A 19,156-nucleotide genomic window follows, 5' to 3' on the forward strand; every position below is an offset into this window, starting at 1 on the left:
TCCTGCCCTATCATCAAATGTGGAAAACAACATGTGATGATAATCACCTGTCACCTTGCAGGAGGGCACTTTTCAGTCTCTCCCGAATCTGGATTCAATCAGTAAATCAACCACGGCAGTTAACAAAAATAACAGCAAAAGTTATCAAAAGTTTATTAAACATCTATTAACTTGCCAGATGAAAACACAATTTTGACATGGACATACTTTATAAAATGAGAGAGAGGAAATGGGAAAACAAACATACATACAAAGATTTTTTTTTTTTTGGGGGGGGGGGCGGGGAGTTGACAGATGTGATATGCATTTCAGCTTTAAAACATTGCAATATCTAAAATGGAAACCAACAAGCAGTTCATTCTGAAGCCAGAAAGCCAGATACAAGAATGTCTTAAAAGACATAAAGACCTGGATGACCTCTAATTAGCTGCTTTAAAAAATTCAGATCAAACTGATGTTATTGTACTCTGCCCTAAAAAGCTTCAAAATATGGTGTTTAGACAGATGGGGGCGATCGTGGCTCAAGAGTTGGGAGTTCGCCTTGTAATCGGAAGGTTGCTGGTTTGAGCCCAGGCTTGGACAGTCTCGGTCGTTGTGTCATTGGGCAAGACACTTCACCCGTTGCCTACTGGTGGTGGTCAGAGGGCCCGGTGGTGCCAGTGTTCGGCAGCCTCACCTCTGTCAGTGCGCCCCAGGGTGGCTGTGGCTACAATGTAGCTTGCCATCACCAGTGTGTGAATGGGTGGATGACTGGGTGTGTAAAGCGCTTTGTGGTCCTTAGGGACTAGTAAAGCGCTATACAAATACAGGCCATTTACTCTGGATGGCATTACCTTGTCCTTCAGTGCATATAATACACAAATATAGAGGACTACCCTTTTTAAAACTTGCATTTTTATCTTTAAAATTAGAAACATCCTGTTTCAGAGTGATGCTGGAAAATTTACTTTATGCATTTATTATCTCTAGGCTGGACTACTGTAATTCTTTATTATCAGTTCAGTTAATCCAAAATGCTGCAGCAAGAGTACTGAAAGGGACTAGAAAGAGAGAGCATATTTTGCTCATACTGGCCTCTCTTCATTAGTTCCCTGTTAAATTCAGAATAAAAATTTTAAAATCCTTCTCATCGCATACAAGGTCTTGAATAATAATATTGAATATTATTATTGAAAAATAATAATAATAATAATAATAATAATAATAATCTCAATGACCTTAGAGTATTTAAAAGTATAATGGGAGGCAAAACCTTCAGCTTCCAGGCCCTAATTTTGTGGAACCAGAGCTGTTTGGATTTGGGAGAGAGAGACACCCTCTCTACTTTAAAACCTTTACTCTGTGATAAAGCACATAGAATTAGTTTATCCTGAATCCCCCCTTAGTTATGCTGTAATAGGTCTAGGTCTGCTAGGAGGCAGTATTTCTTTTTCACCAATCTGCATTTAATCATTAGTTATTATTAATCTCTGGCTCTCTTCCACTACATTTTTTTCTCGTGTTTTCCTTCTCATGCCCAACGGTCATGACAGATGGCCGTCTCTCTGCAGGAATGGTTCCGCCAAAAGTTTCTTCCTTTTTTTAAAAAAGAAAAGAAAAAGTTTTTCATTTCCTTCTGTCACCAAATCGCTTGCGCTGAGGGTAGGACATCTGTTTGTTGGGTTGTTTTCTGTAGGGTCGTTTCTCTATTATCAGTTAAGGTCAGCAACATCCCATTGGGGTGGCTGTAGATCAGGCGGTAGAGCAGGTCATCTTCTAATCAGAAGATGGTTCGATCCCTGGCTTCTCCAGTCTCCATGCTAAATATCCTTGGGCAAGATCTCCCCCAAGATGCTCTCCATTGGAGTATGAATGTGTGTGAATATGAATTAGTGAATGAGGCATGTTGTATAAAGAGCTTTGATTGCTCAGAGAGTAGAAAAAAAGTGCTATATCAAAACCAGTCAATTTACCATATACCGCTGTATATAGTTTAAATAGAGCACCAATTCGTGAGTCATCTGACGGCTTGCCAGAATCGTTTTGAGGCTGACTGAAGGTATTGTTCCATGGTCTCACTGAAATCCTCCCATAACACAGTTTTTGCATCAGCCACTGCTTGAACTGCACTCTGCTTGGTATGCCAGTACCTTTCAGCTGCCTTTGTTATCCTACATTCTAGCCAAGCCTGATAAGACTCCTTCAGTCTGACAGCTTTAGGTTGGGTGTCCACCACCTGGTTCTGGGATTACCACCACTACAGTCACCAACAACCTTCCAGCTGCAATTCCTTGCAGTAGCTTAGGCAAGGAAGTTGTGGAACATTCTCACTTGGACTCAATGACCCCAGCCTCTTTTGGAATGGAATAAAATGGGGGTGCTGGAAGGTGCCCCACCTGGAGACTCTGTTGTCCTGCTGGGAGACTTCAATGCTCACGTGGGTAACAACAGCGAGACCTGGAGGGGCGTGATTGGGAGGAACGGCCTCACTGATCTAAATCCGAGCGGTGTTTTGTTACTGGACTTCTGTGCAAATCACAGTTTGGCCATAACCATAACCTTGTTCGAACATAAGAGTGTCCATAAGTGCACGTGGCACCAGGACGCTCTAGGCCGCAGGTTGATGATAGATTTTGTAATCGTATCACCAGACCTGTGACCATATGTTCTGGACACTCGGGTAAAGAGAGGGGCTGAGCTGTCAACTGATCACCACCTGGTGGTGAGTTGGATCAGGTGGCGGGGGAGGACGCTGGACAGACCCGGTGCACCTAAACGCGTAGTGAGGGTGTGCTGGGAACGTCTAGCAGAGGCCCCAGTCCACGAGATCTTCTTTTTTTTTAACCTGTCCCGTTTGGTTCTTTTGCCATCAGAATTATTGTCTAAAGGCGAAGAAAGATGCCCAACGGATTTACTTTACCAAATGGACCATCCCAGCCTTGCCGTAATGGTCCATTTGATTCACCTTTTATTGTTTATTTTATTTTCACTTGCTGAATATGGGACAGACTTGACTGGTGGAAAGAAAGGGGAGAAAGAAAGAGGGAAAGGAGGAAAAAAAAAAAAAACCTGAGAAGAGGGACGGGAAAAGGGCAAAAACAAAACCAACAGAATAAGCAGACAAAAATACATATATCGATCACCTGGATCACCTGTTGAGAAAGAAAAAAGAAAGCAAGCAGAAGAAAACGAGAGTAATAAACAAGATCACAATGATATATGGGAATATGACAGTAAATACTAAATATTAAACATTATTGTGCAGCACGTGAGATCGACAGCGCACAGTGTGCTTTGAGGTAGGAGCCAAAAAGGGTGTAGTTTGTGTGTGTGATCACCCGTGTGTGCACCTGTGAGCATGAACGCGCTTGTTTTTAAAAAGGTTCCTTCATGTAATGATCTGCTAGAGGTGTGGGGGGCCACTGCCCCGTCCTCCAGGGCATGAAGCAGGTATGGAGGAGATCAAAACTCCAGACATCCAGAGGCCCCCAGAACACAAGAGACCAAGGAAGACCAACAGAGGGCAGCGCGCCACTATCCCAGAAAGAGCTGAGGAGAGTCCCAGATGAGGGGTCACTCAGCAGCCGCGGAGCAGAAGCCGGGGGGGGCTGCAGTGACGTGCCCGTGAGCTCCGCCGGCAGCCAGCTGTGCCTGAGTGACCCCATCCCCGAAGTGGCCCGAGCGAGCCCCAGGCTAGCAGGAGGGGCTATACGCTTACGTGCTGCTCTGGCAGGTAGCTCCATGCCCTCCTGGGTTTTAAATGCACCTTAGAACACACATACATCAACACTACATATGAGCGGGTGGAGGGAGGTTTGAGTCTTCCTACACCCCGCTCTCTGCGGCCTGCTGGAGCGGGGGCTAGGAGGAGGAGTTGGCCGTCCGACTGGGGTCTGGAATGTGGGGCCTCCCTGCTGCTGCGGAGTCGGGGGTCTGCTTCTCCCCACCGCAGGGAAAAGGGTAACACCACCTGGGTCTGGGCGCAGTTTCCCCTCCAGGGCAAGGGTACCTAGACCCGGGGCTTAGAGTACGCTTTGGGGAGTGTGATTGTGTGTACAGTGTCTCTATGTCTGTCTCCACGTTGGGTGAGTGTTGAGTAATTGTATATGAGAGCATGAGGGTGGGAATAGATGTTTGTATCTGTGTGTGCCTGTTTGTCTGTGTCTATATGTCAGGTTGGGTGTCAGACGCCACCCCTCTGGGGACATCTCAGGCCCTCCAAGGTTTGGAGGCCCATCTCCCCCCACCACTTCCCCTGCCGGTGGCAGACGCCCTCAGACATCGGTGCGTTGGTGGTTCTTTGTGTCCGGGGGTGGGCGCCCAGGTACCCACCGGCTCATTCCTTGGCGGCTGCTTAGTCCACGAGATCTTCAACGCACACCTCCGGCAGAGCTTCAACAGCATTCCGAGGGAGACTGGGGACATTGAGTCCGAATGGACCATGTTCAGCGTCTCCATCGCCGAAGCCGCTGCATTGAGCTGTGGCCGCAAGGTGGTTGGTGCCTGCCGTGATGGTAATCCCCGAACCAAATGGTGGACACCAGAGGTGAAGGAGCCACCAGGCTGAAGAAGGAGTCCTATCGGGCTTGGTTAGCCTGTGGGACTCCGGAGGCAGCTGACAGGTATCGACAGGCCAAGCGGAATGCGGCTTGGGCAGTGGCTGAAGCAAAAAATCGGGTGTGGGAGGAGTTCAGAGAGGCCATGGAAAAAGACTTTCGGACTGCCTCGAAGAGATTCTGGCAAACCGTCAGGCGTCTCAGGGAGGGGAAAGCGGTGCTCTACCTGCACTGTGTATAGTGCTGGCGGGCGCTGCTGACGCCGACTGAGAAAATTGTCAGGCGGTGGAAGGAATACTGAGGACCTCCTTAATCCCACTGACACGTCTTCCGAGGAGGAAGCAGAGTCTGGGGATGAGGGGAATGACCCGCCAATTTCGGGGCGAGGTCACTGAGGCAGTTAAACAACTCCTTGGTGGCAGAGCCCTGGTGTTGATGAGGTCCGCCCGAGTTCCTGAAGGCTCTGGATGTTGTAGGGGCTGTCCTGGTTGACACACCTCTACAATGTTGCGTGGAGATCAGGGCAGTACCCCTGGACTGGCAGACCGCAGTGGTGGTCCCCATCTTTAAGAAGGGAGACCGGAGGGTGTGTTCCAACTACAGGGGATCACTCCTCAGCCTCCTGGGAAAGTCTATGCCAGGGTGCTGGAAAGGAGAGTTCGTCCGCTAGTCGAACCTCGGATACTGGAGGAACAATGCGGTTTTCGTCCTGGTCGCGGAACACTGGACCAGCTCTTTATCCTCTCAAGGATACTTGAGGGTGCATGGGAGTTTGCCCAACCAGTCTACATGTGTTTTGTGGACTTGGAGAAGGCATTCGACTGTGTCCCTCGGGGTGTCCTGTGGGAGGTGTTGCGGGAGTATGGGGTGTCTGGCCCATTGCTACGGTCCATTCGATCCCTATACAACCGTTGCAAGAGTTTGGTTCGGAAACAATAAGTCGGACTCGTTCCTGGTGGGTGATGGGCTCCGCCAGAGCTGCCCTTTGTCACCGGTTCTGTTCATAATTTTTATGGACAGGATTACTAGGTGCAGCCAAGTGGCGGAGGGCCTTCACTTCGGTGGCCTCAGAATCTCATCTCTGCTTTTTGCGGATGATGTGGTTCTGTTGGCTTCATCAGGTGAAGGCCTCCAGCTCGCACTGGAACGGTTCGCAGCCGAGTGTTGAAGCAGCGGGAATAAGGATCAGCACCTCCAAATCTGAGGCCATGGTTCTCAGCCGGAAAAGGGTGGAGTGCCCACTCCGGGTCGGGGATGAGTTCCTGCCCCAAGTGGAGGAGTTCAAGTATCTCGGGGTCTTGTTCGCGAGTGATGGGAGAAGGGAGCCGGAGATCGACAGACGGATTGGTGCTGCGGCTGCAGTGATGCGGACGCTGCACCGGTCCGTCGTGGTGAAGAGGGAGCTGAGTGTAAAAGTGAAGCTCTCAATTTGCAGTCGATCACGTCCCTACCCTCACCTATGGCCACGAGCTGTGGGTAGTGACCGAAAAGAACGAGATCGCGGATACAAGCAGCAGAAATGAGCTTCCTCCGAAGGGTGGCTGGCCTCTCCCTTAGAGATAGGGTGAGAAGTTCGGCCATCCGGGAGGGGCTCAGAGTAGAGCCGCTGCTCCTCCACATCGAAAGGAGCCAGTTGAGGTGGTTCGGGCATCTGACAAGGATGCCTCCTGGGTGAGATGTTCCGGGCATGTCCCACTGGGAGGAGGCCCCCGGGGCAGACCCAGGACACGCTGGGGAGATTATATCTCTCGGCTGGCCTGGGAACGCCTTGTTGTTCCCCCGGATAAGCTGGAGGAGGTGGCTGGGGAGAGGGAGGTCTGGGCTTCTCTGCTTAGGCTGCTGCCCCCACGACCCGGCCTCGGATAAAGCGGATGAAGATGGATGGATGGATGGATGGATGGATGGATGGAAGAAAAAAAAGAGATGAGACGGTTTTGGGGCTGACTGGTTATTACCACTGGTTTGTTCTGAATTTTGTAGAGCTGACCAGCCCCTAACTGACTTCTCTGAAAGGGTGTCCAAGATCTGTTACAGTGGATGGAGGAGTGTCAGGTGGCATTTGTGCAGGTTAAAAAGGCTCTCTGTGGGGAACCTGTGCTGCACACCCCTAACTTTTTCCTGTCAGAACGGGAAAGGTGGTGCAATACTGCTGAAAAAGAGTTCTTGGCAATACAGTGGCTTCACTTTCTGTTTGGATCACGTCCCACTGGCTCCAGTGTATGAAGCACGCCATTGCCTGGATCACCTGGGATTGGCTCTCCAGCCTTTTAAGTTCAAGGTGGCCCATAAGCCAGGGGCACAGATAATCGTGGCTGCTTTCTCCAGCTCGTGGGAAAATGGGTGGGGGGTGGGAGGTAGAACTGGCCAGATGGCTCCGCTTGCGTAAGTCGGGCAGTGGGGTATTTAGAGAGGATGGGTGGTGCAGCAGGTTCAGGGAGCAATGCTAAGGAGGCTGGCTGGTCAGCTGAAACTAATTTCCTAATCATTCTCTCTCTTCATTTCAGTAATGCTGGGACTGAGCTAAAATCCTGTGGGATTTCCACATACAGATGAACAAACTGGTGATAGCTAACCAACCACAAATTGCAGTGGTAGACAAGTAGAGTAAGAAGGCTGTAGTAACATATTGATAAGATTAGGAGGGTAAAGGCAACAGTGATACCTGTGGTAACAGGAGCACAGTGGGCAGTGACACCCCCCCCAAGCTGGAATAGTGTGAACTGCAAAGACACCGTGCAGGACCCTCAAACTCCCAGGCCTGGGAGACGATCACAGGTTGAAGGATAAATACCGCCCACAGGCGGTGTGTGTGTGTGATCTGTGCCCTTCACTGGAAAATAGTGTAACTACATGTCTTCTTTATCTGAATCTAGGTATTATGTGATTGTCTGTAAGAAAATATAATCCTTATCATATTTTGCGTTACTCTGACAAAATGGACGAATAAGGAAAAGATGGATGAAACAATCTGTCAATATTACTTATTACAATGACAAATATTTACAAAATTCCAAAAACGTAGGACGCACATGGAAGAAAGTGAGGTTTTTAATCACAACTACTGTGACAGCCAATGAATATTGCAAACTTTGCAACCTGCACATGCCATATGTGAATTCAACTTGATTCCAACATATAAAAAATAAAAAACCCCAATATTATATATACACAATTTCAACTCAAAACAAGGGTTTATCTTTATCACTTACATGGTTAACATGCCCCTGGCAAAATTTATTTTCAGAGTTTCTTATTATTGTTAAACAAATGCAAAATTACATTGCAGCTATACACACACACACGTGTGTGTGTGTGTGTGTGTGTGTGTGTGTGTGTGTATAGCAAAATACAATTCAAATCTTGCAGGCTGTTGAGGAACGTGTTCTCAACTTATTGTATTCTGAAGATTTTCAGAAAACTTGACCAGTGGCCTTAACCTTAAGGTTAAGGCCACTGGTCTTAACCTTAAGACCAGTGTCTTAAGAATGAGTTTGAATCTCAGTGGCCTGAGATTCAAACTCATTCGATATTTTTAGTAGATGCACCCATGTATCAATTTTAAAAAAAACTCCTGTGTCGCTACATTCTCTAGTTATTACATTCCCAAACTTGGGTGTCCACATTGCTCCCCTGCCAGTCTGGCAGCTTGACGACAGTACCCCATCAACCTTTTTTGGCTCAGGGGTAAAAAAAAAAAATGACTCACTGTCAGGTTGTATTGCATAATGTCTCTCTTCATGACACTAGACTTATTCTCTGTTACGAGCTCAACAACCTAAATATTTCCTGTTCCTGTCAACTAACAAACTACTTAGTGTAGTAAATAAACCCAAACACATCAGCAAATATGAGAGAGAACCCGAGTGGCACTTCATGCTTTAGTTTCCTTTTTAACTCTAATTGGGAAAACCTCCTTTACAAAATAAATTTGCCATTTTTAATAAAAACACATTCAAGTGTGCATCTTTCCTCCTCAAATGTTTTCACAAACAAAATTTATTCAACTGTTTATGTATTTAGTGAAATAGAACTAGGTTCTTCAAAAGTACTCATGCCTTTATTTATAATTATTACAAACTTTGGGGCTCCATGGGTACCTTTTTTTCAGCCCGGTGTGTTTCCATTTGACTTGTAAAAAAAAAAAAAATCATCAAAGCTAGTCAGATGATATGCAACAATTCAGTGTGTCTCAGTGGACGTCACATTAAGATCCTCTGACAGTGAACTAGCATTTAGCGGAACGTTTCTGGAGTGGAACCCATATAAAAAGTTTCTCAGATGGAGAACAGATGTGAAGGAGAGGAAGCAGGAACTACTTCAGAAATTATTCTTCGTGTCTTTCAAGAGTATAAACTCAAACAACAAACTCTTCTGACATCATTTAAATGTTTGTATTTAAATTGGATTCTTTGGAGTCTTTCTTTTCCCTGCCTTTTGTGTCATGAATCAACTATTAAAAAACAGTCCCAGAAGCTCGAACAAATGTGTCAAACTGCCATTATGTCTGTTCGACTTTTGCTCCACCTAGCCGCAGTGCAGTTAGGCTTAAATTGGCTGCTACAGCATGTGCACCAGGCTGGCTCCTGGTATTGCCACACCAACCGACTTCAGAACGGAGAGTTCATTCCAAGCTTTGTTTCAAACTGCAACTTCTGTCTCTTCTGGTACCGAACTCGCACCCTTTGAAAGGACACAGAGGACAAACCAGAGACACAAAAAAACAATTTAGCAGCAATTCAGTGCTCTGAGGAGTATAAGAGAAAAACAAAGACTGACCTGAAATTTAAAAAATTACTATTAGCATTATTAATGATAATAATAACAATAATAATAATAATAATAATGATAATAGTACCACCACATGTTCACGCTACCCTCCTTCTGTTTCTAATATTTGTACAGAATCATATTGTTTCTAATCGTTTTCCAACTATTTTATACTATCCCTTTTTTCCCCAACACTACTGATGTATTTGTAACAGCTTCTTCTATTTCGTACCGTATCTCATGTAACTTCACCACTTCATTGACCACAACCACCAGCAGCAGGGAGAGAGACACTAGCAGCCAGGCCTCCAGCGGTATGTCAGCCAGTTTAAAGCACAGGACAGTAGTCTTGTCACACCACAACTGGTAATCCACTGTGGCTTGAACAATTTGGCTGACCAGTCTGGTGAAAAGTACAGACAAGAGGATTGCATACATATACATACCCTTCTCCATTAGTACCTACTCGTGTCGGCTCGGTATGGCTTAACAAGGGTTTTTAGAGTTCGCCATGGGACGATAGTAGTGACTGGTAGCAGGTACCTTTTTAGTACCTGCTTGGCCGCGATCTCATGCGGTCCAACCAGGTACCTTTTTAGTACCTGCTTGGCCGCGATCTCATGCGGTCCAACCAGGTACTAAACTGCATGCCACTGATTGGCTAATCAGTGGCGTCACTTGATGATTCACGAGAGCGTCTCCTTATCGAAAATCAAAACTGCCATTTTTGAAACCCGACAACGAGGTAAATGGGTACACAACAAATAATACCATGGTCTTCAAGTCTGACAAAATGCCACCGACCACGGAATGGGAATAGCATCGGTCTGACGTCCTCCTCTACTGTCTTGATGCATGCTCAATCATCCTGGTAAGTAGGGCTGCACGATTTTGCATAAAATGAGAATCACGATTTTTTTGCTTAGAATTGAGATCATGATTCTCTCACGATTTTCTTTTCCAATATAAATATTTATTGCATTTATTAACTGCACATCAACTTCGTAACAGTTGAGACTGAACATAAAAACAATAAATGAACATAAAAACAATAAATGTCTCACATTTTGTCGTTGCCGCAAAATGTTGAACTGCTTGTAATTCTGTCTCCACCATTGCTCGACACTGCGTGTATAGAGCAGGTAGTGCAACATTTGAAAAATAGTTGCGGGACGGCACTGTGTAGCGTTTGGCTAGGGTGTTGATCATTTTCCTAAATCCCTTGTTTCACAGTGTTGATGGGAGCCATATCTTTAGACAGGTGATAAGTGATAGCCTCCGTAATTTTTTTGTGCCTGCGGGAGTTCGACGGGTATGGGGAAGCGCTGTATAAGGTTCCCGTTATTGATGTTTGGGTGGTTGACCGGGACAAATTTTCTCCTGTCACTTTCTTGGCCTTTACAGCTTCGTCATCTCTCACGTGCTCTCCTTTGTTTTATCCCTGCCAATTTTAGCAACCAGCTGGCTTCTGTATCACGTGGTATAAGGCTCCGCCCTTGTCATTTGTTGCGCAGGAAGAGTGAGCGCTTGTTTTCATGCAGATTATGTCCCGGATCAAAATGCGGTACAATCGTCATCTTTCTTTTTTTTCCTTTTTTTAAAAAATCGTTGTCATTTGGAAATGAGATCGCGATTTTCTAACGATTAATTGTGCAGCCCTACTGGTAAGTAAATCCAAGAGTTGATTCTATTGATCTGGACGTTTTTAGTGGGAAAAACTTTTTCTTCAGTCTCAGCTGACTGCAGGTCTCTGCAACCTTATAAACAGTACCTTTGCACAATAACAAGCCCAATGGGCTGTGAGGTCAGTTCCTCGATCATTAATATGCAAATTGTCATGACCACTGATCAACAACCACAGATCAAAGACCACTGATCAATGCCCATGAGTACCATTCATAGAGTTGGGGAATGGTTGCAATCACAGCATTGTATGATGGTGAAAGATGTCCCCTCCTCGATTCAGAGGAGCTCTTTCCCTTTTCACGTAAATGGCCTCCTTGACTCCCCGCTCAAACTAGCAAACTAGTGTTCAAACACAACGTCCAGATGAACAGAATCAACTCCTTGGGGCTCTCCTTGTGTTGTGGTGTCATGTGTCGCATACAAATGATGTAACCGGACACTGCTGCGTTGCTATTAAGACCTCACGCACATTCGTGGTATATTTATTGTAACAAGCCGATCCAAGTAGGTACTAATAAAAAAATTGCCAACAAAGACTCAAAAACAAAGGCAATCCCAACTGATTTCACTGTAACGTATAAAGTATCATAAGACAAGATCTTATTATGGTCATGACTACATTCTACATTCTGCCAACTCTGAGGTAAACAGCAGAACTACAGTTCTGTGCAGAAGTCTTGAGCCACCCACCTGTTTTATATTTTGTTTCCAAGAATTCAGAATTTTTATTCTTAAATGATCTATAAGCAATAGTTTGAAAGAGCTTAATAATGTCTGTAAAAGTTTTTCTTTGGACATTGGGTGCTTTTTTTCAGTTTTCAGTCCAGTCCTTGTACCTAATCATTTTCAGAAGAATGTTTTAACACTGTCCTATGACTCATGCAGGCATAAAAAGGCACCCAACTCAACCAATGAAGGATAATGATAACAATGTTATAAAAACTGAAAAAAACCAAAAAAACAATTTTAGAAATAAGAAGGAAAAATCCAGCGAAGACCTACAACTCCTCCTTTGAAATGAATCTGATCCTTCAGTCATTTACTGTTTGACCACGACACAGTAATGACTTCCATGGAGTGTGGCTATCAAGAAGCCATTCTTAAGAAAGGGAAACAAGAAGAAGAGGTTGAGGTATGCCAAATTGCACAAGAACTGGACTGAAAATCAGGGGCATCAGGACTTATATACAGTTGGACAGAATTGTTAGCCCACTATGTAAATATAATTTTTAAGCACATATTTTAACAGTACTTGGAAAATACTTGAATTTTTCCCCCCCAGTACCATCACTTTGGTCTTCTGGAGGTAGTTCTTCACCACGAGTTATACATGATTTGGCTCCTTGTCAGGTTGGAAGACAAAACAACAACCCAGAACCACTTTTGCTATGGACTGCATGAGGTTTTCTGTTAAAATCTTCACATTTCCCTCTTTCTTCATGATTTCATTGACCATGACGAGATTCCCACTTCCATACTTGCTGCAGCATCCCCATAGTTCAGTGTGAGGACAGTATTCTTTGGGTTGTACACATCTCCCTTCTTTCTACAAACATAACCAATGTCTTTGGCCAAAGAGCTAGAATTTTGTCTCATTTGACCAAAGGACACATTTCTTACCTCTACCAGTATGATGGCTGCATCCAACCACACAACTGAAATACTCTGTTACCTGGAGCTGGTTTAAGTGCAGAGGCAACAAAATGGACCTAACCATCTGTTGTGACAATTCAGGGGGGGATGGGGTTTCTTCTTGTATTATGTTTAGCTATTGCTTTGTGGTTTTCACCTTTTATTTATACAATAGTTCATTCAGTCAATATATAAGTGGAGCTGTCTCTCATTTCGGGAGGTCAGTTTGTTTAATTATGATATTTTGTACTTTTTTGAGTAGAATTTTGTTTAGTTGACCTCTTTTATGGGCCCACTTAATTATTAATATGGCTTGTTTCTGTCATTTTTAATTTTTGTAATAATTTTGTCTTTTTTGGAGGGTATAGTAAAACCCATTTCTTGACGTGCCTGTATGTTCTCATAGCCAGGCTTACTCTGTACTGGGTGGCTCACTTTTTATTTCTTTCTGGCCTGATGCTTTCTCAAGTGACAGCTCAGACACTTTTTTCTACTGTATAAATAAGATAAATCCCAGTTTTAACTCAAAGCTTTGGCCATTTTAAAGTCAAAGCACATCATTGCACAGCAGTGGTTTGGACTACGGCTCAATGGAAGTATGTCAACACAACATTGCATTCACTTTGAAAGTTGTCTTTAAATCTCATTAGTAAATATGTCTATGAACACTGCATAACATCTTTAATAGACAAACACATGAACTCCAGCACCAATCTGTTCATTTTAACCCTGTTGTAAGTACAGTATCTAAAGGTAAATGTACTGGTGTTTATACACTGCAATTTTCTAGTCTTACTGATCACTCAAAACAGGACTGCTGAAATCAATTATAAAACCAGCGTTAATCTTAGTCCTTGTTGTTTGCAAGGACGTTGCTAAACACTGAGCTTTAACATTATCTAAAGAAGATAATTACTTACACCACAGGTACAGTGACACACCACCAGGTATTGCTGAATGGGCTCTTTTTCCATAAAGGCTGAGAGCGATGGACATAGCTCAGGGAGATTACCACTGGTAAATGACAGAACAATAATAAGAGAAGGTTGATTTTAAAAAAGAAAACACAATCACTTATCTTTAACATGGGAGTTTTACTGATCATCTCTCGATTATCAAAAACAATCAAAATGTCAAAATGTGTTAAAAAATGTTCATTTTTTTCAAGCTACCTCTCTGAAAATGGGGCCCTATGTATAAGGCTACATCCACATGTACACGGGTATTTTTGAAAACGCAGAATTTTCTATGCGTTTGCACCTTTCGTCCTCATGTGAACGGCGATTTTGATCACTGAAAACTAAGATTTTTAAAAACTCCTGCCAGGGTGGAGATTTTCGAAAATTCAGTTTTTGCGTTTATGTGTGGATGAGGAAAACGGAGATTTAGTCATGCAACGTCAGAGGTGTGCGCCTTTTTTGATGTGACGTCACGTTATTGTTTACATGAGATTAATTTCTACAATTGCGGATATAGACAAAATACTATTGCTGTTAATCTATCTGCAGTTTTTACACACTTACATATACACACACACTTACTGTCCCTTCGTTTAGAAAGACAGAGGCGTCAGAGTGAACTTTGGACGTGGCTTATACATTCAACCAGTGTTGGGAAGGTTACTTTTAAAATGTATTCCACTATAGATTATAGAATACATGCCCCAAAATGTATTTTGTAACATATTCCGTTACGTTACTCAATGAGAGTAACGTATTCTGAATACTATGGATTAATTAATATATTATATCTTAATCTAATATATATTAAATCTTAATCTAAAATGAGTAACAGTAGGGTGGACACTAGGTAAGGCTGCACTTTCTGCAGCGATCTCGTATAGAAAACTATTCCGCGCGTATATAAAACAGGTCCGCGGCTCCGAACCATAGTAAAGGGACCTCTGGCTAATACGTCGGGTTCCGTGCCAGGCTCGTAGCCGAAAACTAGCTTTACTTTGTTGTCTGGGTCAACTTTGCTAGCGAGAGACAGAGAGAGGCGTTGAAAGGCTGCTCCAACAGAACTTATTGTTTCGGAGGAAAACACGAACACAGTGTACAGTCGAGTCTTAATAGCTTACTTACAACTGGGCTCGTCAGGCACTTTTGCTGCAGTGGTTATTATTATTTTTACATGCTCACAGACACATAACAGATACGGCAGTCCGTTCTCCCTGCAGCACGAGAATGGACTTCAGGGCTATGCCTGTAACACTCTGCCTATTGCCTTCACATTAAATACTTTTTTGAATAATTTAAAAAAAAAAAAAATTTTCACGTCATTATGCGGGCCCGCAAGTAGAGGTGACATGGGCCGTGAGATTGAGACACAGGCATTAGAGCCTCTTAATGCGTGTTTTGTTTGGGTTTCCACTGGCGTGGAATTACCAAAGATAGAGAGGGCATAGCCAAACATATGAAACAGGAAAAGACCGCCGTGTAATCCCTTTATTTCAACAAAGTAACTGTATTCTGAATACCACCCTTTTAAACAGTAACTGTAACGGAATACAGTTACTCATATTTTGTATTTTAAATACGTAACGGCGGTACATGTATTCCGTTACTCCCCAACACTGCATTCAACACAGCTGCTGCCACAACCCAAATCCCGATGTCGGTTTTGAATACATTTACTTTTTTTTTTTTTTTAAATTTAATTTGTGTATGCTGTATGCATTTTGTTCATTCCTAAGTTGCAAGTCTACACCAACCTGCCTTTAGTTATTAACATTTGAAATGTTGAAGGTACTTGAAAAGTAACATAAAATTATTTGCCTTTCCAGAAAAACCAAAACTTTTCGGAAGTTTTCCCAAAACATACTTGATAGTGAGGGTGAGAAGCTGCAATGACATCTCCCTAATAGCCACAGGCAAACAGAAAAAGACCCAGGAGATGCACAGCCATCCACAGCCGCCCCCCCCAAAGAAGAAGGAGGGAAGCCCTAGGCCTAGCAGAGAACAGTGTGGGTAAAAAAAAAAAAAAAGCAGTTTCAGATGATATGGGCAAACCTAAGCTCCGAGAATGGAATAAAAATTGTTTTATGGTCCCGCAAATTGAACAGAGGGAGGAAAGGGGTTTTCATTTACTAAAGACGCGCTCCAGTGGAATACTGTAAGATCCTGACTGCTGTTTTCATAGAGTTCACAAACTGCTTTAAGACATCATAAAAATCTAAAGGACACCTGTACATATCTATGAAGGCGCTCTTACCTGTGTGCAAGACAAGAAAACCTGCCATGACCTTCTGCGTCATCAGCAGACCGTTAGACAGTTCAAAGAACCACTGAGGTGCACCAGGTGAAAAGCTGCAGATAGATGGAAATATATTTGTTTTTAACATGTTGCTAACTTTTTCTTCATTATTGCTAATCTAACTGCATTGTAATTAATATTAGCATTAAGTCTATGAGTGGAACAGCTATGGACTGTTGCAGGTTATTGTTACTCCTACCTCTTTGCGAATATATTACAGGAGGCAGTGGTGTTGTCTGAGGAGTTCAGGTTGCAGTGTGACAAACTGCTCAGGCAGACCGCTTGTAGGCTAAACCCAAAGGCCAACAGGTAGGCACACATAGTCAGGCCAAACTTCAACAGGAAACAGCCAAGGAAGTAGTTCTGAGTCTGGTTAAAGAGGTTAACAAACAGACATACACAAATTCATCCAGATTCCACTAGCTGATCTGGTAATGTAGCTGTTCCTTTTCAAACCACTTTATCAGGTAATGTTACAAAATAGCCATCAGATTCATGTATGGCTAATTGTATCTTGCTTGCCAAAGTTATTGCTAGTAACACAACAAATACTAGCCTAGCCTGCCAAATTACTTCAATAGTTAATGTGATTCTTCATATGAACTTATTTTAAAGTCAAATGACTGAACAAAACAAAGATTTATAACCACTTTCTTCAGTAATCCCGCAAAATATAGAATGGCTAGTTATTACTAGCTGCTGTAACTCTTTTACTCAGTGTGTTTGCTTTTTAATGTCACTCTTAATTGATCTATTATTGTATATTTTTCACATGTTCGTATGGGATATTGTATTTGTTTTAAATGTTATGTACTTGCGTGGTACATGTATTTTGACTTTTGTTGCCATGATGCCAGGTCTCTCTTGGAAATGAGATTTTTAATCTCAATGAGATTTTTTTTTTACCTGGATAAATAAAGGACTAATAAAATAAAAAATAAAAACCAAGCTATGCAGCATGTATTTTGCAATAGTAGCTGCAACTTTGTTGTCATATGACTGATGCCGAGGTAAACAGTAGACGAAATAGTCCACCATTACAGTGCAGGACATTTTTGTGTATGTCTTGTAATTTGCCAGGTGTAAGTGTTATGGTTGTGTCTATAATTAATTCTTTCTCTGAGGTTGAGCAGAGTTTCTTTAAGTAGATTTTATCAAGCCTTCATTTGAGTGGATACAGGAAATATATATAGTGTGTGAACAATAAAAACCTGGATAATATTACATGAGTATACTCTATTTCTCATACTTGATACTACCTTCTTTGGGATTGCGTCCAGGTTCTTCCCTGTGGCAACTGTCATAACTGTACTGTCAGGTGGCTTTCCCAAAAGTGACACACTGCCAACAGAGAACAAATTAGAATCAGTTTCTTCACGAAACAACAAAATAACTGTGAATTATTAGTTTCTAGATATTTACAGTATGTATGTACCTTAGCAGAGGGCAGCTGAAGCACGACACCCAGAGGATGTCAGTGGTGTTCATGGGAGGAGGAAGTTGAGCTAAGCAGGCTAAGAACTGTAACACCAGAAGCACATCATGTAGTAACTTACACAGAAATAGGAAGATGTTTAATGCAGTGTAAACAGACACATCTTCAGAATTTATGAATCTTCCTTTCTCACCTGGATGATGACTAGACTGAGTTGACACTGCAGCAGAAAGAGGAAGCACTTGCGAATGCCATAGGTTGTGTGTCGTGCCTGCAACACATTCAGCCAAAGGTAGATACATTTATAAATGTAACATTACTCTTAGACTTATCGGGTACACGAGGGCCTGTGGGCATCTAACCTGTTCTATGAGTTTGACCATGCTCACACTCTCTCCTTGGTGGAAGGTAACAGAACAGCCCATGGTGTTGAGCTGTCCAGACAGCCTCAATGGAGACAGTCCTTCGACCTCTCCATTAAATCCTCCCCCAGTGGCATAGCCAAACGTCTCCCACAAACACTGAGATGGATACAGAGGGTCCAAAGCAATGCTGTAAAACAGAGAGGTCAGGTGGCGTGATTGTATGATAATTTGTACAGGATAGGGTGAACAGTAGTTGACAACAGTAGAACAGTAATACATTCAACTCCATTTAGTGTTAAATGGACATTATTTTAACATCAACAATCAGTAAAGCATAATCACACTGTAACAATATATGTTTTAGAAATGTTTAATATTGTATAAATAAACAAAATTAAGTCTCAGCTTTGACTGGGCCATTCAAAGAAACAGAGTACAGAAGCATTTACAAGCTCATTTTTTTGCTTATGAGTAAACCATCATCTCCAGCACACTGCAGTTGGAGTCTGATTAAGGGACTTGTCCATTCATTCTCCCAACTTTGCATTGGATTTCTAAAACTATAAGTCACTTGCTTAAAGGAGACCTGTTTTATTCTAGTTAGCTGCAGTATACAGGATACAGTGTGGCATGAAAGTGTTTTTAATTAATATGCAAATATTTCAAATGATTTATTATCTCTTTTGCAGTCTTTGTTCTGCTTTGGAGCCTCAGTTACCCCCATATTAGAAAAATAATTACTGTAGCCAACTGCAGTCAGTGACAGAGTTGTGACAGAACCTACTGCAGAGGCAGTTGATTCTATGTTATTTAGTATGAGTATGCATATTCATATATTTTATTATGAGCGTACCTTAGGTCACTCTGAAGGAATAGACGGCTATTGCGGAAATTGCCAGCGCTCCCCAGACAGCACGTAACCTCCCTGTTTTCCTGCATGATCGTGATCATCTCACACATGGCTGAAAGAAAGTGATACGGGCATGTGGATCGTTGGTTCAGTTTTGTTATACTTTACTCAGAATAGTAAGTAGTAATGTAGTGGACATCTTGGGAAAATAATGTACACAATATGGTATACAAAGATAAGACTTACTTTCAGGCGTACAGTCAGTGAAGAGTGGCACCAAAAGAGGCACATTATCAATGTTCTTCAAATGAGGACGAACCTGGTGGATCCCACGAGGTAACTTGGCCTTTACAAAATATATGGAAGCAATATATAAAACACAAGCCTGACCAGACTTTGCCTTTGCCTCTGTGGGCTAGATCAATAATTTCACTGGTCTTGATTAAGAGCCAATTACCCTGTTACAGTCCTCCAGGAAGCTGGGGACATCGCTATCTGTGGGCTGGAAACTGGCCAGGTCAGAGTGGGCTTCCTCTTCTGGTAGCAGGGGACCTTCTGCTTCATCCCGAGAATCTGTGTTACAGAAAAAATATAGTATGGCTTCCTCTACACTTATTAAGAAGCATTACTG

At 43.0% G+C, this 19,156-nt stretch overlaps 1 protein-coding gene across 6 annotated transcripts in view; it reads right to left on the bottom strand.

The window, feature by feature from the left end:
* Positions 1–7,565: 7,565 nt before the first annotated feature.
* The window catches only part of tmem94 (transmembrane protein 94), a 130,964-nt gene continuing 119,373 nt past the window's right edge, over positions 7,566–19,156 (bottom strand). For 5 of the 6 annotated variants that reach the window (XM_039616417.1, XM_039616416.1, XM_039616414.1 and 2 more), the window contains 12 exons: positions 18,983–19,098; positions 18,772–18,871; positions 18,529–18,637; positions 17,673–17,862; positions 17,504–17,581; positions 17,311–17,396; positions 17,135–17,216; positions 16,075–16,244; positions 15,834–15,928; positions 13,541–13,634; positions 9,535–9,705; positions 7,566–9,215 (listed from right to left, as the gene is read on the bottom strand). In XM_039616417.1, coding sequence (XP_039472351.1) covers positions 9,143–9,215; positions 9,535–9,705; positions 13,541–13,634; positions 15,834–15,928; positions 16,075–16,244; positions 17,135–17,216; positions 17,311–17,396; positions 17,504–17,581; positions 17,673–17,862; positions 18,529–18,637; positions 18,772–18,871; positions 18,983–19,098 — 1,364 coding nt within the window. In that variant the 3' untranslated portion in view covers positions 7,566–9,142. Of the gene's footprint in view, positions 9,216–9,534; positions 9,706–13,540; positions 13,635–15,443; positions 15,571–15,833; positions 15,929–16,074; positions 16,245–17,134; positions 17,217–17,310; positions 17,397–17,503; positions 17,582–17,672; positions 17,863–18,528; positions 18,638–18,771; positions 18,872–18,982; positions 19,099–19,156 lie in introns of all 6 variants that reach the window. The other variant, XR_005614076.1, reaches the window with a different exon arrangement.

The sequence above is a fragment of the Oreochromis aureus genome, linkage group 8 (assembly GCF_013358895.1).
Source record: "Oreochromis aureus strain Israel breed Guangdong linkage group 8, ZZ_aureus, whole genome shotgun sequence".
NCBI classification, from domain to species: domain Eukaryota; kingdom Metazoa; phylum Chordata; class Actinopteri; order Cichliformes; family Cichlidae; genus Oreochromis; species Oreochromis aureus.